Source organism: Elgaria multicarinata, chromosome 2 (assembly GCF_023053635.1).
Source record: "Elgaria multicarinata webbii isolate HBS135686 ecotype San Diego chromosome 2, rElgMul1.1.pri, whole genome shotgun sequence".
NCBI lineage: Eukaryota > Metazoa > Chordata > Lepidosauria > Squamata > Anguidae > Elgaria > Elgaria multicarinata.
The window spans coordinates 68,680,193-68,706,693 of record NC_086172.1 but is presented as its reverse complement, the minus strand read 5'-3'; the positions used below and the strand labels follow the sequence as shown (position 1 = coordinate 68,706,693).

Sequence of the window (26,501 nt, the reverse complement as noted above, 5' to 3'; positions counted from 1 at the left end):
AGAAGTCTCCAAAACAACCATGCCAAAAGCTATCAAAATCATTAGACTTACTTTTGTCCATTTGGGAATAGTAAAGCACTTACAGCAACACACTTTTCAATGTTTCATTAATACGCTGTCACTTTGACAACAAAACATATTTCTTCTAGTAAAATTGCTCCCCGTTTTCATGACAGAAGCAGCAAATGAAGTAACTTTCCCAGCTTCATTTCGGCTCCATTAAGACTCCTTGCAGAGCAGCCATTAAGTTGACAGAATAGGCCAGATGATTAAGCAATCTTCTCTCTTTCCACCTAAGAAGGAGCCAAACCAGAGCCAACGTCTTAATGATGGGACACCTTCTCCATTCCTGTTGTTTCTTGCACAATGTAGCCTAAAAGATCATAGGGTAATCTTATCTGTGAGAGATGCTTGGAATTGAGGCTTTTGTTGTGTCACCACCTTCCTCATCTACAGATTCTTCCTCATCTACAGGTCCAGACGTTGAGCGTCATTGTAGAATCATAGAATCATAGAATAGCAGAGTTGGAAGGGGCCTACAAGGCCATTGAGTCCAACCCCCTGTTTCAGGTTTCTGTAACTAGGATGAGGAAGGACAGATTATAATCACTCCAGAGACATTCTATCTATCTATATGGGGAGAGAGAGAGAGAGGGAGAGAGAGAGCGCTTAAAAAGGTTTAGGGAATAGTAACATGAAGAAAACAATTAACACAATTATCATCAAATACATTCAATTTCCCTTTCAACTCACAGTCCTCTGTGAAGAGTAATGTTAGTCTTGCTGGACAAACAACAGTTGTTTATCCCTGTTTCTAAGTCCCTTAGTTGCTTGTCCGTGTGTGTGTGTGTGTGTGGAGTGAAACTCTTCATTAACCTACAAACTGCCTCCTTCTCCACCACGCTGCTGGTTTCTCCCTCTTCTCTCCTCTAGCTCCACTCCCTTCTTCAAGTAACGTTTTGCTCTCCCCACACTCCATTCCATGCCCCTCCCCCTTTACATCATTACAGGCATTACATCATCAAACGGGTGTTTTATCGCACGCTCACTACTGCCACTTACGGATATCTATGTGTCTTTTAGATACTGTCATCTGCCTCCTGCATGCCTCCTGCTTTTTCCACTCATTTTTCCATCACAAAATAGACCCCTTTTAATCTGTCTTTTTAGAATGGAATGTGTCGCCATTTCCTGCTGTGTGCAGGAAAAGCAGCATGATAAAAACGCCCCCTGAATGGGCCGCGTGGTCATTGCTGCTTCCTCTTTCTCCCCCATGTAAAGAGACCATCGCTGTTGTGGAACAGCAGCAGGAGGCCATAGTGATGGTAGGGAAATGCAAAAATCCACCCATCTGATGATGCTCATTGTCTTCCACTCCTAACCCTCCCGTGTTTTCCTATTGCTTCTTCCATCTTTTGTCTCACTGCCGAAAATCTATTAAGGAGAAAGAGACTAAATAGCTACACAGTAGGAATGTACACATCAGCAAAAATTTGGCTTGCTGATGTGCTCCAAATTCCATTTTGAAGCGTATTCCATATCAGATTGGGAGTGTTTTTTTCTTTTCACATGCCTTTTTTCAAGCACATTTTTCAAATGAGCCTTTGCGGCCAAACGTGATTTTTTTTGGTCTGCAAATGACATTGCAAGCTCAGAACTCTGGACTTCAACCACAGATTGAATTTGAGCCATACTCATTCCAGAAGGTGTGAACTGGATAAATCCCCATCAAAAATTAACTGAAACAAAGTACTCATACATTCCTACTACGCTGAGCCTTTTGACTGGTTGCACTAGGACCCCTCTGTCTGGAAGCACACCTAGAGACATTTACAAGAATTAATGCTCCAATAGAGTTTTTCCCCTCTATCCATGACTCTGACTTCAGCTGGCTGGCTGCTGCTGCCCTGACCCTTTTAAGCCCTTTCCTTTCCTTTCCTTGGGGCTATGTGTGTGGAAAGCCCCATGGGGGCTGTGGATCTGCAATGCATTGATTAGATGATGCAAATGCAGCTCCGAAGCCACGGGGCTTCCCCGCGATGCTCCGCTTTGAAAAACTCAGGGATTTACCCCGAGTTTTTCAAAGGAAGTGATGTCAACACAGCGCTTCTGCCATATAACATTGCTCTGTGGCCAATCCAGGGTCAAACCGGGGGTGGTGCCTGGTGGAAGACGACCAGTGATTGGTCACCTTCCACCAAAAAGAGGGCAGCAGAAAGAGAGGCTGCCGTGAGAGCCATTGAATGAGCGGCGGCAGGCTAAAGAGCCCATCTCCCTCCCTCTCTGCCTTCTTTCTCTTTTCTGAAGGGTGGAGGAGCTGATGGTGGTGGCTTTTGCATCCGTCTTCCTCTCTCTGGATGGGTGGTGAGCAGTGGGGGACACTGCTCTGACGTGGTTCTCAAATCCCTTCCCTCTCTGACAGCTTTGGGGAAAGTGCAGAAAGAGGGCGGGGTGGCTACCTGCTGCCTAGAAACCCCACTCTTCCTCCTTAGCATTGGGATTGCACGACATTGCTCTGGGAGAGGGAAAACATTGGGGTTCAGAGAAAGGTGGTGCCAACCCAATGCCATGAAGACGGCCCCCTAGACAGCCCCCTAGCACACACTCAGCCTTCAGTGTTTCTATTCCCAGGATCCTGCACAGGCTATACCTTGGTGCCAGGTTGTTGCTATATAATCCTCTCTTTCTCTGCCTTTCCCTCTGAACCTCTTGTTCACTAGTAGAACATCACAGAAGTCAATTAAACAACTTATTCCCTGTTTCAGCCCTATTGTTTCCCAATCCTTTTTTTTAATGGGAGTCAGAAAGCGGACAGTTTCAGTATCATCTCCATATATTTGATGGCATAACAGCCACCAATGAAAAATTTATCAGTGTTGGTCAGCAGTGATAGCAGGCTGGATCCACTAGTGGGATGCTAATCAGCTTGAATTCGCTATCAAGGGAATGCAGCTGTTGACGCTTTGCAAGCAATTTGTTCATTATTAATCATGTTTATCTACTATTTGTTTTACAACTTATTGTCCATTTATGAATATATATATCCACCATAGCACTCCAAAGCATTTGATAGACATGGAAGGAAAAGAAGGAGTAGGGAGGAGAACAATTTTCTGGCTCAGAAGAAAACATAGTCTAAAAAGCATTATAATTAAGAGAAGGGAACCTGTAAAGATTTACCCTGCTATGGAATGGATTATTTAGGGTGCAATCGTATCTGTTTGGCCATCAGCCTCCAAACTCAGAGGCCAAGTGGCATCCTATGCAGAGCAAGAGGAGCACAGAGGGTGGGTGGGTGCTGTTGCACCCGTGTCCTGCTTGCGGGTCCCTGGTTGACAGCTGGCTGGCCACTGTGTGAACGGAGTGCTGGCCTAGATGGACCCTTGGTCTGATCCATCAGGGCTCTTCTTATGTACTTATGTGATCATTGCCTTCACACTTCTCTCATCCCGCTTTTTTGCTACACAGGCATTTCTCCCTATCTAGCTAGGGCTCTGTGGAGGGGTGGGTAAGTAGGTTGGGGAGTTCATATCCCTACTTCCTCAGGCCCCGCCCCTCCTTGCCCACAGAACCACCCCCTTTCTGTCTTCTCCAAGGTTACTTTTGCAAGCTCAGGGTGGCAGCCATGCAGTTCTTTCCATGCTGGCTGTGAGGGGGAGGGACACAGAGCTCGGACTCCTGGGTCCAAGGTTGGAGCGCTGTCTCCAATCTCAGATCCAGAAATTTGAAGTATCCTATTGCCCTCACCCCACCCCAGATGCTGTCTAGGGGGCACAGGATTGCTCTCCCCCTTTTTTCTTTTGCTCTATTTACAGTATGTGCACTTACAATCCCCATGCAGCACACCCACTTTGATAGTATAGGAACAGTTATTACAGAGACCAGCACTGTCATGCAGACTCCCTAGAAATCTGCAGCTAAACAAATATTGTTTAGACTGTTTGGGAATAATATGTGAAATCCCAGCCCTTTGCAACAAGAAGTGGCAGGGCCTTTTGGCCCCAAGCCCCGTGGGAAGTTTCCCACCATTTCCCTCCTGCAACCTTGTCCTTAACCTTCAACAGTGCCTCTGGCAAACACCTCTCTCTCTCTCTCTCTCTCTTTCCACATCCCACTTCTGAAACAACACAAGCTGCTATGCTGTGATGATAAAGTGTCTGCTTTACCAAGTCAAGGTCACAGAAAGTCCATGAAATGTTCATTTATTGTTTGCAATCGATATGTGAAAGTGAGGTACTTTGTACTCATCTAGAGATCCCCTAGACAAGGGATGGGCAAAAGGTAGATTAGCATCTACTGGCAGATCTCTGGGTAGATCAACACGGGTTTCTGACTCCCAATACTTTAACAATAGCAAGTCAAATTCAAAGTTAAAAAAAAAAATCTGCCCCAGCTGGCTTTGTGTGAGTTGCTTGCCTCTTTGCCTCAATGTTCTTCACCTGCAAAATATATTAATTGTTTGCTTTTAACCGGTTGCTGTTTATGCAGCTGTACTGATCACTTGAGAGTTTTGTGCTAGGATCGTTAATGTATAGTAGCTCAGATATAGATTTGGATTTGTAATACAGTGTATTGCTCATCAGGTGCAGGAGGCAACTGACTCCACTACCACCACCCTGTTTCACTGTTTTGCACCTGGCTCTGATTAATGTTAGTAAAACGACACAGTAGGACCTTCAAGCCCAAAATCTGCCCATCCTTGCTCTAGACAAGTGGCATCACATGGACTTACCCTAATGATTCTATGTGGCTGTTTGCATAACACGACAGCCCACCATGGGTTGTTTGACCCACAGTGAGACTGCGGCACATGTGAGGCACGTGCAGCCACCATTTTGAATATGCAGCCCCCACTGATGGGTTGTCATTTTGAATGAACTCAGTGAACATGGGTTGTTCAAGGGTTATTGTTTGACCCTCACATAAACCATACTCTCCAGGTTTGCATGACATGACCACCGTCAAGTAGGATTTGCATATTCAAAATGGCAGTCGCATGTGCCTCGCACATGCTGCAGCCTCACTGTTGTTTAACCCTTGCATAACCCATGCTCACCGGGTTCACATGACATGACAACCCCTGAGCGGGACTTGCATACTCAAAATGGTACCTATGGGTGTCATGGCTTATTTGAACCTAGTCTATATGTGCCTTTCCCCAACTCTTTTCTGAAGTCAATGGTGATCCAGCACCTGAGTATGTAGGTGCTGCTCATCCTTTTTCACACTACCCATGATCTGTGGAAACAAAGTGTCATTAGCACAGCACCTGCTTTTGTCACAAAGTAGATCTGGTTCAGAGTAGAGCAACACGTACGACCTATTGCAACTAAGATAATAGGAGTCTTTCGGCAGATGAAAAAATTATCCCACCCATTGGTTGCATCAATGAGAGCCTGGTAAGTTATGGATTGGAAAGGTATCTCTCTAGCAGAACTCAAGCCACCTAGGAAAAGCAGATGGCAAACGTCTCCCTCCATTCAACAGGGTCACATTCAGGACCCATGTTTTGTTTTGCAGATTCTTTGCTTCTTCGAAAGCCTTCATGAAAGCAGAAATTGTGCATTGATTTTGTTTTCCTTCGGTTTTAGATTAAAGACAAGGATAAAAAAACGTCAGAAGGAATGACAGCTGCGAGGTGTGACTTGGCTTTGGGTGATCTGTTTCTTTGCCGTTATAATTCCATGGTTTGACAGAAACCATTAACCCGGGCTTAGCCAGAGCTTGGGCTTTATCAGTATGTTTTGAGTGAGGGCTGTGTGTTTTGAGTGAGGGCTGTACATTTTGAGGGAGCAGAAGGGTGCAGTTGCACTCATGTCCTGCTTGTGGACTTCCCATAGGCATCTGGTTAGCCACTGTGCAAACAGAAGGCTGGACTAGATAGGCCTTTAGTCTGATCTAGCATGGTTCTTCCTATGTTCTTATGTTATGTTCTTATACAGAAATGTGTTTTCCATGACTAGACCCATTGACAGCCGGTTGGTAGTGTAACAGAAGGAAGGAGGAGGAAGAGGTTATCATTGCTGAGGCAATGGCCAAAGAGGAGGGGTTCTTCCAAGCCCTTCCTGGCCGGAAATACAAGGCATGGGTGAAGCACACACTGGCTAGAAGTAGCACTGTGTAGGTGTGCAGTTGCTCTATGGCTAGACGTTCCTTTTGCAGGCATGGCTGCAGTCAGCACTGAGCACTCCTAGCCACCCCACTTCTCCCACGGATAAGGGCCTGGATGCCCCTTTTCGTTGTTGGTGCTCAGCAGGGGCAGCCTGCTCCTACCTCTTCCTACCCATCACACTAATAGATGGAAATAAAGAGTTCAGGTCTGCAGCCACTGGCACCTAATGTTACTCTTCCATTTCCTTGTGCAAGAAGGAGCAGCAGTCTGCCTGGGCACGCCTAAGGGGAGCAGGGGAGCAGTTCACTAGGGACACATGGTTGATGGTGCTTATTCGGTCCTAGAAACAAATAAGGTAGGCCTGAGCTGCAGGGAAGAAGGGAAAGTTATGTGAGGAAACTTTTAATTTTGTACTGGATTGGGCAGATCTAGTCAAGTTACTTAGGGCCTGGAACACCATAAAGTAGTTTTTCCCAACTTGGTGCCCTCTGGATAGACTACAGCTTCCAGCATTCCTGACCATTGGTTGTGCTGGCTAGGCCTGAGGAGAATTGAATCCCAAAACTTCTAGGGGAGATCAGGTTGGGAAAGGCTGCTACAAGGTTTATGGCAAATCTAGATCATTGTTCTTACTTTAGTGATCTGTATTTCAGATCAGAACAATATAAGGAATTACATTATGAGTCATCCTCCTAGCCCAGTATGATATATTTTGATGACCATCAGATCTAAGCTCTCCTCCGGAAGAGATTCTTCACAACTTTACTATATGTGATTCTTTGGGGCACAACCCTATGCATGTTTAGCATGCTGGGTGTTGTAGGACTTTTTTCTGTCTAAACATGCTGAGGATTTCGCTTTTAATTGGCAAAACTAGACCAAACCTGGGAACATTTAGTAGGGACTAGCACAAGCACGATTTTCAGGTAGCTGCTTTGTGCTCAGCAATCTTGAAAATTGGCACAGAGTTATGCCAGAGCATTCACAATCTAAGTGCACTTCAAAAAGCTGAATCCATTAAAGAGAAGTGGATGCACATAGGCTGGGCAGAGGCTAGAAATTCACGTTCCCCTTGAGGAAGCAGACTCATCCTTTTTCTCATCTGAGTCCCCTGCTGTGCCTGTACAGTTGGGCGTCATGAAAGTGTCAGTACCTCCTAACTCATAACTGGTTCACACTTAACAACAACCCAGACTATGGGTTGTTGTCAAATCTTGGTTTGTCATTATGTGCTAACCTTGTTTAACTATGGGTAATTAAACACAAACAACCCAGGAGGAGAACCATTGCTTGATGTTGGGTTGTGAACTCTGGGTTGTTTGTGGTTAACAACCCATAGTTAAACCATAGTGCAGGGTTTGCACATAATGACAACCCACTATTCAACAATTCAAAACCAACCCATTCTCAACCTGTAATCTGGGATGTCATTACATGTAAACCAAGTCATAGTGTCTAGGAAAGAGTTGTCTGTGAAATAGAATCATGAAGGAGAGTTAAGGTTAGCCCACTGTTTCCCCATGAGATAGATAGATAGATAGATAGATAGATAGATAGATAGATAGATAGATAGATAAAATCTCAGCCATCCTATCCCATTCAGCTGAGTTTATTAGATGGGATTAACTGTGACAATCATTTTCTTTCTCATAGAAAGTAAAGAAACGTCGCTGCATTGTCTTGAGGAGTTAAATATATAAGGATTTGGGAAAGTGTGATTAATTGGTAGAATTTTGGGCCAGCGAGCTTACTGTGAAAATTAAGAGACAGATGAAGCCCCCTTTAAATAGATTGCATGCCTCCAGTAAAATGTCTGATGCTTTATTTTGCTTTATTCACTTTCTGTCATGATGAAATCAAGTGTCCTTACAGATTCATTAATACTTTGGACCTGGATGTCAACATCACTCTTGTCAATGAGGAATTTGTCAGCATTAACAAAAGTTATGGTGTTACAAGCTACAAGACCCTGGCAAGGGGAAGGTGAGAATCCCTTAACATTTTCATGGTCTGAATTAACTTTCATTTCTCTTCTTGGGCTCTCTTGACATCTCTGGATTCCTAAGAAACTTGGATCTTATTTGTTAAGTGTCCAGTTTCCTCAGGTTTGTCGCTGTTCAGGCATACTTTCCAGTGCTCTTGCAGATCAAGTCATCATACGGGGGGGGGGGGGGGAAGCAGTGGGCTAAGCTTAGGATCCCAGAAGATAGCTTATGCCCCAAGAAGTCAGAATTCCACTGAGCTGAAGAATGGAGCTTTCCCAATCAGAAATGATTGCACGGAGTATCCATAACTGATCATGCAGATGCATGCTAGGACTAAGCACCATTAGTCCCAAGTATCCCTTTCCCATATATTTCACACACACACAAAATGAATATCATTAGATCTGACAGCACTAATTGTCTCTTGACAGGGAGGAGGGACCATGGCTGAGTGGTTGAGCACAGGCTTTGCATGCAGAAAGACTCAGGTCCCAACCGTGGCATCTCCGATTAAAAGGATCTGGTAGTAGGTGGTGTGAAAGATCACTGTCAGAAACCCTGGAAAGCCACCGCCAGAGTAAACCTGGTTGGAGAAAGCTGGGCTAGATAGACAGTGTATCCTTGAAGGGGACACTTTCCTGTGTTTCTATGAGTAATAACAACAAGTTCACTGCTTTTTGATGTTTCAAAATACCTCTAACTTGTAATCATTGTGCCCAGGTATTGTTATCCCCAATTTTGCTGAAAATTCTCACTTCCTTCCAATATTGATAAGGAAAAGGATGAGGACCAGGGAGAGATGATTGATTGCAACTCACTGCTGCTTTCCTCTCTTTGTCCCAGCCAAAAATATAAATTATGATGTTGCTAGCCCTCCTGGCACCTGAAACTGGGATCTTTGCAGCCAGATGAAGCAGAAATGGGTTCAGATATTCCCAATCTGGGTTTTTGCTTATTCCCCAATTCCGCCTGTTCTCATTACAACCAGGACTGTGATAGCACTGAAAGCCACATTTGGAAAGATGTGTGAAGCTGTCTTGCATTGCATCAGACCACTGGTCCTTCTAGCCCAGCTCTCCAAGCTCACACATAGGGATCTTTATCTATTTTGCTCATTGGGAGGTGCCCAGGATGGAAGCTGTGACCTTCTGCCTGCAAAAGGTCACTGAGCTAAGGTCTCTTCCAAGAAAGACTAGGGCCACGTTTACCCCAAGCAGGACATGACACTTTGAAAGGGCCTTGGAAACTGTATCTGGAGTGTGTCCTGGGTCCCAACAGTTGTCACTACTGTTATAAACTGTTTTAAAACAGTAGTGTAGATCCTGCCCTGTACATCGTGTGTCTCATCTTATCATTTGTTTTTCTACTAAGTGTAAAAAAGGGTTAGTATAAGGATGGGGAACTTGTGGCCCTCCAGATGGTGTTTGACTACAACTCACACCATCTCAACCAGTATGGCTAGTGGTTGGGGTGATGGAAGTTGTAGTCCAACATCATCTGGAGGATCACAGGTTTCCCATCCTGGCTCAGTAGAAAAGGCCCTTGCTGAAATTAGTAAATCCAAACCACTCTTGTGGCAAATATGTACAGCTCCTTTGCATCCAGGCAAGCTAACCTATATATAAAAGTCCCTGTGTGTCTGTGTGTTTTCACCTGTGTGTGTGTGTGTGTGTGTGTGTGTGTGTGTGTGTGAGAGAGAGAGAGAGAGAGAGAGAGAGAGAGAGAGAGAGAGAGAGAGAGAGAGAGAGAGCATAAAACCTGGGCACCCTGAAAGCCTACTAATGTATTAAATAAATAATTTAAAATGTTGTGAACAGATTTAAGCTTCCATTAAGCTCTGTAAGCGAGGCAGCCTGATAATGTACGTGTGTGTGTATGTATATATGATTATGTATATACCGAAGCTGGGAAATAAAGAGATTTCTGTCACATGGAAACAAACAAGGAAAGAATTCAACAATGCTGGCTATTTACAGTACAATGTAAACTAAATTCTGATCTATGTCCTTCAGTTATTTCTAAAAAAAAGTGGCAATGAAGATTAAAATGCTAGTAACACACTGTGGTTAACACAGAACTGGAAGCATGTGTTATTCATTGTCATTGTCTCCACCTAATCAGCTTGAATTGAAAAAGCCTGTAAAAACACACACCCTCTGCCCTGTACGTTTTGGCCATGAGAAGCTAACCAGGAGCTATTGTATTCCCTCTTTCTGTCAAGATACAACAACGTGAAATGCCAAATGGGGGCAGAGGAATTCATCTTGCACCTCGGCCTCCTTGATTTTGGAGCTTCATACACAGTGATTATAACAAACGTAAGTTGCCCTTTGAGTTTTGCATGCCTTTTCCATTCTTGGCTGTTAGAAATGCTGGCAATAGCCCACTACTGAAATCAAATTATTTTGTTTAGTGCCAGTTAAAAACCACAATAACAAAGAAGTTAACTGTAAGCCGAATAAGATATGAAGGTCATGTGCATTATGCTTGCATTGTTATGCAAACACATGCCATGATCATTCTCGTAAAAACTAAGCACTTCATGTCCCATTGAGGTGAATGGGGAAAGAGCAAAGCTGCATATTTCACTCTTCCATTGTCATCAGTGAGGCTCTGGTTAAAAGGCTAAGCACACTTACTTGGGAATAACCCCCACTGAATTCCACAGGACTTTCTTCAGAATAGACATGCATAAATTGTAGGCCCACCATCAGCACCAGGTATAGTGAGGCAAATGCCTGGGTCACCAGTGCTGATGCCCGCCTCAATTTAAAAACAAACAAAATTTTATTAAAGGCCCAGTGGTCTGAAGTGAAGTGCTACATAATGCAACTGTAGCTGCCATTTAATTTCACCACAATGCCCCATAGGAACCAGGGCCATTCTGGGGAAATTAAGATGCCACTTGCTACTGCAGCCATTTTGCCAGGCAGTTGCGTTTTCAGCATAGGGCTGCCCATAATGCCAGTGGCTGCTATCTGGTGTGGCAGTGCCACTGCCCACTGGTAAGCCAACAGAGACCCACCAGGACAGCATTGAGGAACAGAAGACACCTTGTCCAGGGCCCTCTCAAACCTGGTGTCAGTGCTACTAGATCACACTTTTGGAAGAACTTAACTTTGACAGCATCATGTCCAATCTTTGTTCTGTCATTAGCAGAAGTGGCGATATGATTTATTTTATTCTCCATCAACACTCGTTCAGTTGTTCTGTTTCATGAGTAGTACTACAGTATAGAAGAAGGGGTAGCACACTAAGGATATAATCCTATGCGTACTCAGGAGGAAACGCCACTGAACACAGCGGGACTTTTTTCTGAATAAATATTCATTGGCTTGGGTTGCAAAGTTATCCTTTTTGGAAAAGATAAACAGACTGATGAACAGATGAATGGATAGACACATTGGTAGATAGATACGTTCACAGAGTCCCTCTCTCCTTCTGGGAAAACTAATTTCTGACTTTAACAGATAATGGCAAAAAAGAGGAACAAAGGCCACCTGGCGGAAATTAATTTTTCACCCATAAATCTTGAGGGTCTGTCAAAAATTGTCCTCCACACCCCATCCTTTTCTGAATATTTTATACTTTGCTATTTGCTATCCACAGCTCTATAAACTACTTTCAGTTTCTCAGGACAGAATTTGTGCCTGGCTAATCTGGGCATTTTGTTCTCTCTGGCTGAGATGCCAGCCCTGCTGCTTTATAGCATTTGATTCAAATATTTATTCATCATTGATAAAGCCCATTATAGATGGTTGGCAAAAAGATCCCCTTGTTATAAGATGAAGACCATGCATTTCAATAAATGCTTGCGAAGTGCTGCAAGAGAAACTGCTATGCACAACTTTAAGACTTGGGAGTCTGACACTTTATACTATGAAATTGGGGGACAGAAACAGTTTTGAAGCACCTTGGATATCCCTATCAAATACTAGGACTCATACAGCCTGCTCCCATGTCTGTGCATTTGGAAGAAAGTCCCACTGAGAGTCTTTCTACACAAGGTATCTATTGTGCACTTGTGATTCCTCCCTCGTGGTAATTTGCAGTTGCTTTGCACAATGCTGTCATCCTCCAGGGTGTTTCCCATTCTTTGCAATAATTTCCACTGCTTGATTTATTTTCTTTTTTCTCTTTTTTTAAATAGAGGAAAGTCTGGTATTATCTGGAAATAGACACAAATGTGGAGGGAAAGGCACTGTAAACTAATGACAAAGGAGGAGGAAGGCAGAGAAAGAAACAACACAGGGAAAAAAAAACTTGCGTAAAGGGGCCAATGTTAATTCCACAAAGAATCTGGAAGTAGAAGCCTTGGTAAAACGGCAGGTGAAAATCCTCATGTAGAAAAGTTCTGAGTTAAATGTGGCTTATTCCACAATATGTGTGCATATCCCTGCAGCATTAGACAGCAGTCCTAAATAAACACATTTATTGGGGAGTTAGTCCCATTTAAATTAATGAAACTTACTTCCAAGAATATGTACAATGAAGTGTTATCCTGCAACAATGAGCACCCTTCCTTTGAAGAAAGACCCTTTGAAATACATAGAATTTACAACCTAAGAAGAACTTAAAAGGAGACTTGCTGAATAAGTCCAACAGTCCATCTAGTCCAAAGGTCCAGCACCTAGTTTTCCACAGTGGCCAACCTGATGCTTCAGGGAAGTTCATAATCAGAATGAAAGCAGCAGCCCTTCCTCACAGTTGCTGCACAGCACAGCAAGTGGTGCTTCCAAATAGCCATCACAACTAGTGGCCATTAATAAATCCATCCTCCACGAATTTGTCTAATCCCCTTTAAAGGAATCTAAGATAAAGAGCATTACTACAGTGCCTGGCAGAAAATGGAGCAAAGTACTTTATTGGGTGACCATATGAAAAGCCCTGTGGGGAGACACTGAAAGAACTGGGCATGTTTAGCCTTGAGAAGAGAAAGCTGAGGGGAGACATGATAGCACTCTGCAAATACTTGAAAGGTATTTTTAGAGGAGGGCCAGGATCTCTTCTCGATCATCCCAGAATGTAGGACACAGAATAATGGGCTCAAGTTACAGGAAGCCAGATTCTGGCTGGACATCAGGAAAAACTTCCTAACTGTAAGAGCAGTATGACGATGGAACCAATTACCTAGGGAGGTCATGGGCTCTCACATACTGGAGGCATTCAAGATGCAGCTGGCCATCTGTCAGGGATACTGACAGATGGCCAGCTGGTACTAACATACAAAGCCCTAAATGGCTTGGGGCCAGGTTATTTGAAGGAACGCCTCCTCCCATATGTACCTGCCTGGACATTAAGATCATCTACAGGGGCCCTTCTCCATGAGCCCCTGCCAAAGGAAGTGAGGCAGGTGGCTACTAGGAGGAGGGCTTTCTCCGCTGTGGCACCCCAGCTGTGGAACAAGCTCCCCAGAGATGTCTGCCTGGCGCCTACATTGTATTTTGTTTGTTGCCAGCTGAAGACCTTTTTATTTTCTCAGTATTTTAACATCTAAATTTAAACTTTGCTGTTTTAATTCTGTATTTTAATCCTATATCAATTTCTGCTGTGTGGTTTTATCCTGGTTGTGCTTTTTATATTGTATTTTGTATTTGGGTTTTTAGCTTGTTGGATGTTTTATTATGTTCCTAATGGTTTTAATTTTTGTGAACCGCCCAGAGAGCTTTGGCTATTGGGTGGTATAAAAATGTAATAAATAAATAATAATTTAAAAATACTTTAGGGTGGATTCCTCCATTGAGCAGGGGTTTGGACTCAATGGCCTTATAGGCCCCTTCCAACTCTACTGTTTTATGATTCTGTGAGGACAGGGCTCCTGTGTCTTTAACAGTTGCATTGAAAAGGGAATTTCAGCAGGTGTCATTTGTATGCATGCAGCACCTGGTGAAATTCCCTCTTCACCACAACTGTTAAAGCTGCAGGATCCCTGCACTCTTGACCAGATACAAAAGAGGGCAGGGCTCCTGCAGCTTTAACTCTTCTGATGAGAAAATTTCACCAGGTGCTGCACGCATACAAATCATATCCTGCACCTTTTCAATACAACCATTAAAGATACAGGAGCCCTGTCCTCCCTATCTGGCCAGAATCTAGTGCCAATCAATTTCACTAGACTACTCTGATACCTAGTATTATGAGAGAGTAAGAAAAACTCCTCTCTATTCACTTTCTCCACATTTTGCATAATTTTTATAAACTTGTACTATTTCCCTCCCCATGTCCCTTTTTTTCTAAACCAAAAAGCCCCAGATCTTTAGCCTTCCCTTATAAGGAAGGATTTCTTCCCATGTTGCAGAAATGAGCAGATGTGGACTGTGGAAACCATTGCCTTGCCAAAGATGGTTTTCATTACTATGTACAAAAATAGACAATTAGGTTTCTCACACATTACAAGCAATATAGTGGGTCCACATGTTGGGCTCCAGCTCCATCAACCCCAACGAGAAAGGCCAATGGTCAGGGATAATGGGATTTGTAATCCAGCTACATCTGGATGACTACAGGTTCCCTACTCCAGTATACACACACACACACACACAGAGTTTCTATGACATGTGAAGCAGTCTTTACCTGCAAGTAATTATGTTCTACATTGGGCTGTTAGATGTGAATGACCTAAAGCAAATGTAGCTACATTATCGTGATAACTATTTATGACATTCAGAATAAAGGAAGATCTAGATTACAGTGGGATGGACAGTCCAGGGTTTATCTGCATGTATCAGGATGGTAAAGAAATGCCACTTAACAGCACTCAATTTGACCTGTTTTGATTTTTTTTTCTTGGCAGTATCTCTTCCCATTATATACCTATTCTTCTTCCTATTGACCAAGTGACTGTTTTTCTCCAATCTGGCTGTTGTAATTAATCACATGCTTCGTTCAGTTTCCAGATCTATTGTGCTTTGTGACACGTGCATAAAGAAACTAAATGATGCATATGGCACAGCAATATGGACGAACTGCAGTATGTAAATCATTACCATCATTATCTTCTGTGCCCAATCTTTTGTTGGCATCAAACATCTTTTAAAGGTGTTTTGTGACATTTTCCCATAGTCCAGTGAGTAATGCAAACGATTACCTCTCACCCCTTTTAGCCTTCTAAAGCAAGGCTTGTTGTCTCTCCTTGTATGGTGATTAAGTGCATCTCATAAACCATTCCAGCACCTTCCCAGTAATAGCAGAGTATGCTGATGCTTTTAGTGTGACTTTATTTCAGTCTACCAGCAAAGTTCATGGTTGTTTAGTGAGCACAAGAGGAGAATGTTGCTAAGTCTTCAGAAGAAAAGTTTTCCTTTATCCCACTGTAAATCCAATAAATAACTTGCACACCATCAACTAATCAAGATGACGTCTTTCTCCTCCTAATGTAGACTTCTACAAAGAACCTCCAGACGTGGAAGATGGAAGACATCCCAGCCAATAATGTTCATATGTCATGGCAAATTCCACAGTACCTGTTAATATCAGCTGGAGAAGTGATGTTCTCTGTTACAGGCCTCGCCTTCTCTTACTCCCAGGTATTATACTTGGGACTTTGTTCATGGAGATGAAAATCAGAGATCTGAAGAGCTTGATGTGTGGAAGGACAGGAGAGAAAGTTGCACTTTGCCAGGTTTTCCAAAGGCTGACAGCAGGCAGGACAAATGGCAAACATTCCTCATCACATTTACTGATTCTGAACTTACTTGCAACTAAAGCTCTATTCAGGGGGTTCTGTTACCAGGTACAATAAATGCGTTAAGAGAGGAAGTGCTCCAGCACCCTCCCTTTTTGTCATATCTGTCACCCCCTACTTGTGGGGGAATGATAGCCAGAAAAGGAGAGCCCCTTGTATCCTTAGAGGCTCTCTACACAAGCCAGAACACTGGAAAAGCCATGTTCTGTCTCACATGGAAAGCCTCCACAAATACAGGAAGCTCTTCTCTTAAGACCATCTCTATCCATGAATAGAGGACGACAGATGCAACACTGGAGGTAGTGGGGCTGGAGTGCATTAATTATACCCAGAAAAAGAATGCCTGAATAGGGCTTAGGTGTGCCTAGGACTGTAGCCCTGGGCTTTGTGACATGCCCACCATGCTGTTCTCCATATTCTTGTCTAGGGGCCCTTCCACACGTCATTCTCAGAGTGCATGTATTCGACCCCAGTGCACCCTGAGAACGAGCGTGTAACTTGCCTGTAAAAGAAACGACGAAGAGACGCCGACGCCCACACCCAGCTTCCTGCTCCTCTGTCCGGGACGGAGAGCTGTTTTTGAAGAAGGCGGGGGAGAGAGCTTCTTCCGCTCTCTCCCACGAGAGAAAGAGAGAGAGAAGGCAGGGCGAGAAGGGGAGCATTGGACGGGGGGGGGGAGTTGGCAGCGGCGCCCCGGGGCAGCGCAGTAGGGTTGACCATGCGGGATAACCATGGGGGGGGCACGGCGAGGTGAGCCCAGGCGAAAGGCTCTTTGCGAGGCGAGCACTGCTCGCGTCCCGCGGCTGCTGGTAGCAATCTCTCTCCCTGCCTCCCTCCCCTCTCTCTCTCCACCCCTGCTTCCCCAAGCGTCGAGGGAGAGACGACACATGGGGCCCATGTGTGTGTGTTAATCGCCTTTGCAAACAGGCTCAGGCTCAGGCAGGCGCTGCCACCGCCACCGCCCTCCCCCCTCTCACCTCAAGCTGCGTGGAAATGATTCATCCCTCCCGCAACTGACAGGGACTTTGATGTTGTGAGTGTGCCCGAGGGCAAGAGAAGCCCCCCCCCTGCAACTTGGCTTCGCTTTTGGAGGTGCCTCGCAAAGCAGAGGGAGGAAGAGGTTCTTTCGCGTCTCTTCCTCGTTTCTTTTACAGGCAAGTTAGACTATCGTTTTCAGGGTGCCCTGGGGTCGCATAAATGCGCTCTGGGGATGACGTGTGGAAGAGCCCTCGGAGACCCTGAATCTGAGTCAAAGTGAGCCGATTTAGCCTACCTCTGCCCGAATCTGGTTTGGGACCAGATTGGGCCACCTTGGCCTGAAGCAGATGAAGTGTGAGGGGAGAGAAGTCCTATAGAAACTGCAACACCCACTCTGCGAATCGAATCAGGGATGATTTCAAAGTTATGAATTGGCCTTTGAGTCAAATTGTGGGGGCTGTGCACAGCCGTATTCTTGTATGCCCGGAGGATCTGGAGCATTGACTTGACCTGCATGATCACTGCAGCCCACCGTGGCTTATTTAAGCCATGGTGGGTTGAAAACATGCTGGCTGCCTTTGTGAATATTGTTTCTCCCAATGTCCTACCACTGGGCTTCTGCCATCCTGGCAGTTTTCCTAAGGCCCATGCAGTTGCCTCTCACTCCCCCATGATCCCTCCCTTCAACTTGCCCCATCTTCTAGATCTGACGACATGCCTCTGCTGCAGTAGTATTGAATACATGTAAGAAGAGCACAAGTGAAAATGCTGTTGCTTGCTTTTGATGTTCCAAAGGTGATTTTAAAAAGAAAAATGGAGGAGAGATAGAAGCATTTCTCCTACCAACTGCAATGATTCAAGGCTTTGGTTTCAATATATCATCATTTGACAATAGAAAAGATGATTTAATCTGAAGTGGGAAGTGTATAATAGGTCCTACATCTGTTACAGGGATGGAGGCCGAAGTCCATTGAAAAGCAATGTGGAATGTAACAGACTGATTCACAGGCCCTGTGGGATTTTCTCTAGTCTCTTGCTGGGGGTTCTGAGAGGCTACAAAGAGAGCCCTCATGCAGCACAGGCAGATAGGATGAGAGAAATAATACTTACATACATAAGTGCTTCTGGAGGGATGCTCTGGTCTCAAGATCTCTCTGATTTCTAGGTACTTTTTTTCTGCCATGACCCAGGATGAGTTCACACACACACAAATTCCTCACTTCATGCCTGCAGCATCAAATTGTGCTGCTCAGATGTAGATGAGGCATTAGTTATTCTTGGTCACCTCAGCTAGAACTTCCAGTTCCTGTTGTGTTATCTCAGAATGATATAACATCTTTCAACAGAGTCCATTCACCCATTTTGCTGTGCAAATTATGAAGTCTTGAGACGAGTAGCCAAGCGATCTGCACTCATGTGTGAACTGGCCCACAGCGTCCTTCTTCACAAAGTAGGAAAGTGATCGGGCTCAGTCTCACAGTGGGGATGTTGAGAAAAAATCCCCAATGGTTGTGCTTATCAGGTCCCTTTCTTCATTTCAGGCTCCTGCCAGCATGAAGTCAGTGCTGCAAGCTGGATGGCTATTAACTGTGGCCTTTGGAAATGTGATCGTGCTCATTGTTGCCCAGGCTGCACCTATGGAACAGGTATAGGATGGGTTATATTATCCAGAGTGCTAACACTGGAGTTGCGGGGGGCACTTGCAGCAGATTCTGCTCTGCTTTCAGTAAGGGATGTATGAGCATTACATTTCAGTTCACAAGTCATTCGAAAATGCCCTGTTCAAAATACCAAATGTGAACATGAATGCTTTTTCTCCAAAAATGTTCACAAAATCCTGGAAAAAAGCTCAGCTTTCTCAAAATGCACGAATTTTATATCACCTCACTTTATGAGAGAAATTTGTGCAATTTTGGAAATTTGCCCAAATTTGGGATATTTTTTGTGTGCAACTTTTATATTAGATAACTGTTTGTTCTGGACAATTTTCCAATTTGCACCAAATGAACCACGATCACAAGCATGAGCGCAGATCCAGGAGAGGCTAGCAGCAAGCTGATGTCCAGAAAATCTTGGCAAGCTCAAACATCCCTCTTTCACCCATCTGTACATTTTGTGACCATTCTTGTAGAGCAGGCTTCCCCAACCAGGTGCCCTCCAGTTGCATTTGACTACAACTATTACTGCAGGGTGACTAGTTCTCAGGGTTTGATCTGAAATTTCAGGGATTTTAGCCTCCTTCTCATGGTCTTCAGTGGGAATGAATGACATGTCAGAGTGAAGGAGCCATAACTATGGGCCACTCTGTTTTGGTTTGATTAGAGCTTTTGCTTTTTGCTGCACCTCATGTCCATCAGGTACCATCTTTGGGCCACTAGGCAGAGCCAGGCTGTTTCCTCTGACTAAGGACATTGTAGAATTTCATTTGGTCCAACCTCATTCTCAGAAAACAGGATGGAACTGATTGATGTATTAACAGTTGCAAAACTGACATGAACCAGACTGATCCAACTCTGCCTATTCCTGACCATCAGTAGTATCACTAGGTGCCACTAGGCTGTACTTCAGGACTGGCTCTTCTCTGAATCACAGGGTCTGCTTTAACTGCTTTAAAGCACTATAAAACTGTTATAAAGCGCTTTAAAGCAGTAGTGTAGATTCAGCCCTAGAAACCCTATTTGGCAGAGGTACACAGATATGAGTAAAAGATAAAGCCAGTTGTGCACATCTGGGTAAGGCTAATGGCTAAATCAGCCATTCCAATCTGGTGCCCTTCAGATGTTTGGGACTTCAACTTCCATCATCCCTGGCAAGCATGACCAGTGATTAGGAATTCTGGGAGTTGAAGTCCAAAGGACCTGAAGTGTACTAGGTTGAGGAAGGCCAGTCACACAAATCACTTTATTTTGTGACTGTGACCCTTTCTACACCTAAGGGTGTAGAGGGATGCAGGGGAGACGATCCTGGGATTCCCAGTTTCTGGGATCGTTGCCCTGTATCCAGATGGCTGTCCAACATCCTGGAAGTGAAGAGGGATGTCACACCTGTTGCAGCCGCCTTTTTTTTAAAGTAACAGGAGCTGGAGCGCACTTGTGCTCCAGCGAAAAGTAAGTTGTTGGGTGTGAGTTTTTTTTTTAAAAAAAAGCCTCGACCCTTCTCCCCACCCCACCCCCAATGTCCCTGGAGTCCCCGTCCCCCCAGCCTGGCTCCTTCCTTCTGCTGACCCCCACTACTTGTGGGGAGGAAGGAAGAAACTGGGATGGGTACCCACACCGCCCGTGGTCCTCGGGATTGTCCCAGGACCATGGGTAAAACGGGGTTAACAGTGTTCCCAGAAATCCCAGGGAAATGGAGGGTCCGTCCCTCCCTGCTCCTGGAATCCCCTGTGCATTATTTGGACACACAGGGATGACTCCGTGATGATCCGGGGCGGGGGGAAGGCAGGTGTAGAAAGTGTCACGGTTTGGTTCAATTTGAGCAGATGATACCCTTAGCTCTGCTCATTCCCACTGAGAAGAGGAGCCACAAGCTATCCCACTGTACAGCACCATGTACATTGTACAGCACCATGTACATTGATGGTGCTAAATAAATAAATAAATAAATAAATTAATAATAATAATAATAATAATAATAATAATAATAATAATAATAATAATAATATCAGTGTGGATCCCAGGCAACGATGTTGCTATGATTGGCTGTGGAAAGGTGACACCATGGCAGGATCTACACTACTGCTTATAACGGTTTATAAGGGTTATGACAACTGTTCAGGCCCAGCACACATTACATATACTGTTTTCATACCGTTTTAAAAGTGTTGTGTCCTGCTTGGTGTAGATCGGCCCCTGGATTTAACCAACAAAGAAATCAGCTGTAGGTTTATCCAGTGCCACAGCTCATTACTGCAGTCCTTCTTCCTGATCAATTTGGCTACATCACGGAGAGTAGAGAAAATAAATGAACCCGTATTTTCCCCTCAAGAAGCAACCCCATGAGTTAGGACCTCATGACCAAACAAGGATCTGAACCCAGACCACACTATCTAACTGCCATGCCACACTGTTTTCTTCCTGCCTGTTTGAGCAATTAATTTCACCCATATATGACTTCCTGCTTACAGTAGACTGCTTAGACTCTTAGGTCCAGCCCATGGTGTCTCCTTTCTCAGATTGCTATTTGCCTAGCAAATATTTATCAAACCTGGAGCTTCTTTCTACACCTTACCAGTTGGTTGGTTGGTTGGTTGGTTGGTTTATTTATTTACACTGACCTAGTTATTCCAAAACCGAAGTGAGCAACTTTTCAACCATAGGGTTCCTGTACTTTTATGAAATATACAATAGAGAAATTTCAGCAGTTCTCCTTGTCATGTGATAGCGCTGTGGGGGATGGGAAAGTTTCCCTTGTCCAAATCCCCCTAGCTACAATAAGAGTGCAGTCCTATTCAATCAAGTCTACTCTGAAGGAGAGCCTGTGTGATGTAATGGTTAGAGTGTTGGCTGGGACTTGGGAGACCGGGGTTCTTCTAGTCCCCACTCGGCCATGGAAGCCCACTGGGTGGCTTTGGGCCCGTCACTGACTCTCAGCCTAACCTACCTCACAGGGTTGCTGTGAGGAAAAAATGAAGAGGAGAACTATGTAAGCTGCCTTGGATTTCTTGCAAGAGGGAAAAAGGTGGGATAGAAATGTAATAATAAAACATAAGTAAGGTTCATTCAGTTCAATGGGGCTTACTCCTGGGTAGTGGGTATAGGATTGTAGCCAGGAACCTAAAGGTTGACCAACCCTGCTCCAGACTATGGTTTGTATGAACCCAGAAACAGCACTATTTTTACTCTTGCGCTCCTTGTCCTGTTTCTCATTAGATGGTTACAAAGTTTGACCACTGAATTCCTGAGACCAGAGATGGGTCTGCTAGTTCTAGATATTTCTTAATTTGAGGGACAGACCTGGATTCCAGTAATAGAAGGCAGACACAGTGGAAATCAAGTCCTTTTGAGTACATAGCAGCTAAATTGATATTGCCAGAGAGAGACTTACAATCTAGATGATTGCTTGCATTTTAAAATATTATTAGGATACTTCACTATTGATGGTTCTTGTACAAATCCCAGTAGTAATGAATGCAGAAGTAAGTTTGTAAGTAACTTGTAGAGAGAAGAGACACGCCTCAAAAGTAACTGATTAACCTGCATAATCGAGAGAGGGGCCACTGAGCAAATGAGCAATTAACTAATTAAGCAGTAAAGCTGATGTAACAAACAGAATAGAATGCAATTAGTGCCCCTTCCAATTTAATGTCCTCCCTCACAAATGAATAGCTTAAAAAACCCCGCCATTAATGCCAGGGCATTTAACTGAGCACATGTGTTGTTACAGTCTGTACCAATCACAATAGATGTGTAATGCTGAAAAATATTCACGGAAAGGACAGTGAAAAGAATAGGAGTACTAATTAAACTAGATGTATTTCACTCTAAGGGCCAGTTTACAAGCGTGGCAGTGCCATAGAATTACTTCTATATGACAGTGTCAAGTTTATGTGCACTCATTCTGCTCTTCATTGCACAGAGGAAGTCCCCTGTGAACCAAGATTGCCTTTATGCATAGGCACACGTGACTGTGTGATCTTCACTCCTCCCTCCCACCCCTCCAGCCAAATGTCCCTGTGGCTTTGAGAATTGCTGAACTCATGTCCTCACGTTCATATGTAATTGTATTTACTCCAGCATTTCCTTGGTGCAATTCCAGGCACTTATGTGCTTGCTACCATATATGCTGCACACATACATGAACCTGTTTTCCCACTGAATGGAGTCCCGTAATTATTTCGAGGTTGTGGCCTGACATAAAGCAACCACCATCACAAAACCATTTTTATTTTTGCATTTCCATGGTTCATCTGAATGGTTTGGCAAATGCTTTGGACCAGCTTGCCACTCTCTAAGCCGACTTTTGGTTTTCTAGAAGATGGCAAGCCATGAGTCTCAGGAAAGAGTCTGAGGACAGATTCATCTGCTGTTTATTTGGGCATTTTTCTGTAGTGGACAGTGCTCAAAGTGGCTCACAACTCCAGAAGGGTAATAAAATATAATATTTCAAGATGATTCACTAGCAATTATAAGACAACACATTAAATAATCATATACATATTAATAAATACACAGAACAGTTAAACAATCTACTAATAATTCATACCAGGGCCTAGCAGTAGAAAGACAAAAATTTTATCCAAACAGCTGAAAAACTAATTTATCTTATCCATGACTAAATCTTACCCCAAGCCCTAAACTCTAAGGATCTCTAGCTCTTTGAGACCCAGCTGAAGCAGGCTTTGTAGCTGGAGCCAATCAATCAAGGTCCCACTCTCCAGGCCAAGGGGGGGGAATAAGTCTGACAGAGAACAGGAATCAGGTCTTGTAGGACTCACAGCTACATGTGAGTCCTACAAGACCTGGTTCTACCGCAACCTCTGAGCACATGGTACCTTCTTGAAACTCCTGGCTCGCCAATCATGTATGTCCATCTGTTTGCGCTGCACAGGACTTTGCTTTTCTACAAGTGCTATGCTCAACTTCTTTGCTGGCAGGCCAAAAGCTAAATCCTACGTGTAGCGGTGGATGCACACAGGCTGGCCATTGGCTAGGAATTGGCTAGCAGCCCTTGGGAACTGGCCTAAGCAGAACATTCAAGCATCTACTCTGTGCTATGTGATCATGTGAATCAACCCAGGGCTAGGCCAAAGGATTCCAATGGCCAATGCATGCCAACAAATCATTTAATTGTGTCTTTACCGCTTCAGCTACTATTGCAAAATGTTCATGAGAACTAAACCTATAATTAAATGGCTGTGTTTTAATAAAATATGGCAAGAGGCCCCTGCCTGGTAAGACTATGATGCCAAGACATCTAGTGGATCCAGCGAATAGTTTGAAGACACGCTATGCTGTTCTAATGCTGAAGCCTTGTAAACTGTTTGGTGGGGACACTGCCTGGCAGCCATCTAGTCACTCTGAGCACCTCCTTAGTGCAGAGTTTAGTATCAGGTAGCACCAAAATATTTCACTTCTTAGGGAGGCCAGGGGCCTTGCTAGACCTGCCAGCTTACGCCGGCAGGGAGGCGGGGCCAAGGCGCGCAACCGTTAGCGCGCCTCCCCCAGGCTTCCACACATCAGACGCGCAGGGATGTCGCGTCCCTGCGGCGTCCGCCATTTTTTTTTTTTTTTTTTTTTTTTTTTGCTTAAAGGGGCCGGGTGCGGCCCGAAGACTCCGGAGACGGTGAGTGTTTTTTGGCGGGAGTTTTGTACGGGGGGGGGTGAAGGATGGCAGGGTGGGTGGCAAGGGGGGGCAGGTGACAGAGGGAGCGCCGTGCGCCGCCGCCGCCGCTCACAAGCAGGCGAGCGGCGGCGGCGGCGCGCGGCGCTCCCTCTGTCACCTGCCCCCCCTTGCCACCCACCCTGCCATCCTTCCCCCTCCCCTCTCTTTCCCCCCCACCCCCAAGCCGATGGGCACAGCGCTCATACGAGCGCTGTGCCAGGCCGGTCCGCGGCTTTTCGCGGCCCCTCAAAAAGGAGGAGCTGGGGGAAAAGCGCACCATAAGCGCATTCGCTTATGGCGCATTGGAGGAGGCCTCAGCGCGGCCTGCCTCCGGATTCCCCTGTGCGTCATCTGGACGCACAACAGGGAAACCGGGTCAGAAGGCGCGCTAAGGCCTCGTCTAGGAAGGCCCCAGGTATCCTACTTTACGGAGGACAGTCCTCTGTTTGAAGGCATCCTCCATTTGAAATCCAGTTCAAAGATAAAGAATGATAAGAAAGCATAAGAAGGGAAAGGAGGGTCTCTGATGTAGCCCATCAACAGTTAGCACCTGGACAGTAGACTGAGCAGGCACACAGGTTACCTGACCACAGTCTTTCCCACTGTGGTGAGATGTATTATATTTCTATTTAACTTATAGTAATTTCTAAATTTGCATCTATGCATATAAATTAGCATATGCAATTGTTGTACAATCCTCTGTCCTCTTTTATCACACACACCCTCTCTCTTTGGCAATCCATGTCCTCTCATTTCACCATGTGTGACTGGTCACTTCCAGCTAGTAGTTGCATATTGCAAAGAAGTGGATGTTTGCAAATCGCCCCCAAAACACGCTGGGCCCATTCAGAAGACAGCTGAAACCGTGGCTTTAACCACAGTGAAAAAGGCTTTTTGCTTTATTCACTATGGTTAAAGCCGTGGTTTAAGGTGTCTTCTGAACACAGCCTGGCTTTCTGGCTTAACCACCATGGTTAAAACCATGGTCTAAGCTGTCTCCTGAACAGGGCCTCACTCACATAATTCAGGTGGAATGTGTGGGACACTTTCTAAAATGGACCCAGAATGTGTCTCCTAGGTGTACTGCAATCTCCACACTTGTACCACTTCCACTTGCAATATGCCAGAAGTCAAATATTTTCACCATGGGAAAAAGTGCAGGGTATAAGTATTATAAATAAATAAATAAGAATTTTTAAAACCTTTATTTTTTTCAGTGGGTTGAGTTCCTCCTATTTGCTGCACTCCTCTTTATCGTGTGTGTTATTTTCTCCATCATGGGATATTTCTACACTAGCGTGGACCCAGAAGAACTCTTGGCCAAACAGAACACAGAAGAGACATCAAGGAGTAACCACATGATTGGCCTTATTACCAAGAAAACAGAGTTTTAAGATGGCTGTGGACACTGGACCAAGTTTTGTACTTTTTTTTTTTAACAAGATGGTGAGACCATGGATTTGTTCTTCATGCTGGTATCTCACAAAATATATTACATTCAGCAGAAAGGGCAAAATATACTCTTTCCCCCCAGAAAGTCAGCTGAATAAGCATACAAACTCTGGGGAACTGCAGTATTAAAAATAAATGCAATATAGTTTTAAATTTTCCCATCATTTTTGGCACCATCGAGTATTTCAAAATATTCATTTAAAAATGTACATTCACAGTGCAATCCTACACATGTCTACTCAGAGGTAAGCCTTGTTGAATTCAATGAGACATACTTCCAGGTAAATGTGTATAAGACTGCATCCTAAATCACATGGGGTGGGGTGGGGAAGACCATAATGGATAGCATTATGGTCTCTGGATTGCAGTCTAAGAGCTGAGCTCAGAATGATCACATATCTCAGTCCACCCTGGAAAGGATCACTTCAAAACACAGACAAGGGAATTGTATTTGTAATTGAATACTACTGTCTGCACTACTCCCTACACATAGAAACTGAGATGTCAAGGAGATGGGCCGTATTTGTAGCTTAACTTTCTATGGGCAGAAAACCCTGAAGTCATAGAATCCCGGACGGTTGCACCTCATGATCTTTCTGAATGTGTAGTTCAGTTTTTAATCCAATACTTTGCAATTGTTCCTTGGAATTATCAGTCTGCGAAGAATAAGCACTTCCAGCCAGTCTAGAATTGTGGGTTGAGAGGATCTTTGTAAACGTTATTCCAGGTTGAGGTATCTGTATGATCCACTGACTTGAAACTTATACTTAATACACCTTTCATTGGTGAACTTGCCTCAGGAGTGCTTTGATTTTTCATTTGTCTCACTGTAGCATGAATCATCAGATTGCTCTCACTGTTGCTCAAGCATATTGCTATTCAAACCTTAGCAAACACATAAAAGCAGGGCTGGGGAGCCTGCAGCTATCCAGACACTGCTGGAGTACAATTCCCATCACACATACCC

General features: G+C 44.4%; 1 protein-coding gene across 1 annotated transcript in view; it reads left to right on the top strand.

Annotated features, from left to right (window-relative positions):
* Positions 1–25,847, top strand: part of SLC15A2 (solute carrier family 15 member 2) — an 84,125-nt gene extending 58,278 nt beyond the window's left edge. The window contains exons 17-22 of the mRNA XM_063118656.1: positions 5,592–5,638; positions 7,985–8,095; positions 10,319–10,415; positions 15,477–15,623; positions 18,301–18,405; positions 25,300–25,847. Of these exons, the coding sequence (XP_062974726.1) occupies positions 5,592–5,638; positions 7,985–8,095; positions 10,319–10,415; positions 15,477–15,623; positions 18,301–18,405; positions 25,300–25,476 (684 nt within the window). The 3' untranslated portion in view covers positions 25,477–25,847. The remainder of the gene's footprint in view (positions 1–5,591; positions 5,639–7,984; positions 8,096–10,318; positions 10,416–15,476; positions 15,624–18,300; positions 18,406–25,299) is intronic.
* The last annotated feature ends 654 nt before the right edge of the window (positions 25,848–26,501 follow it).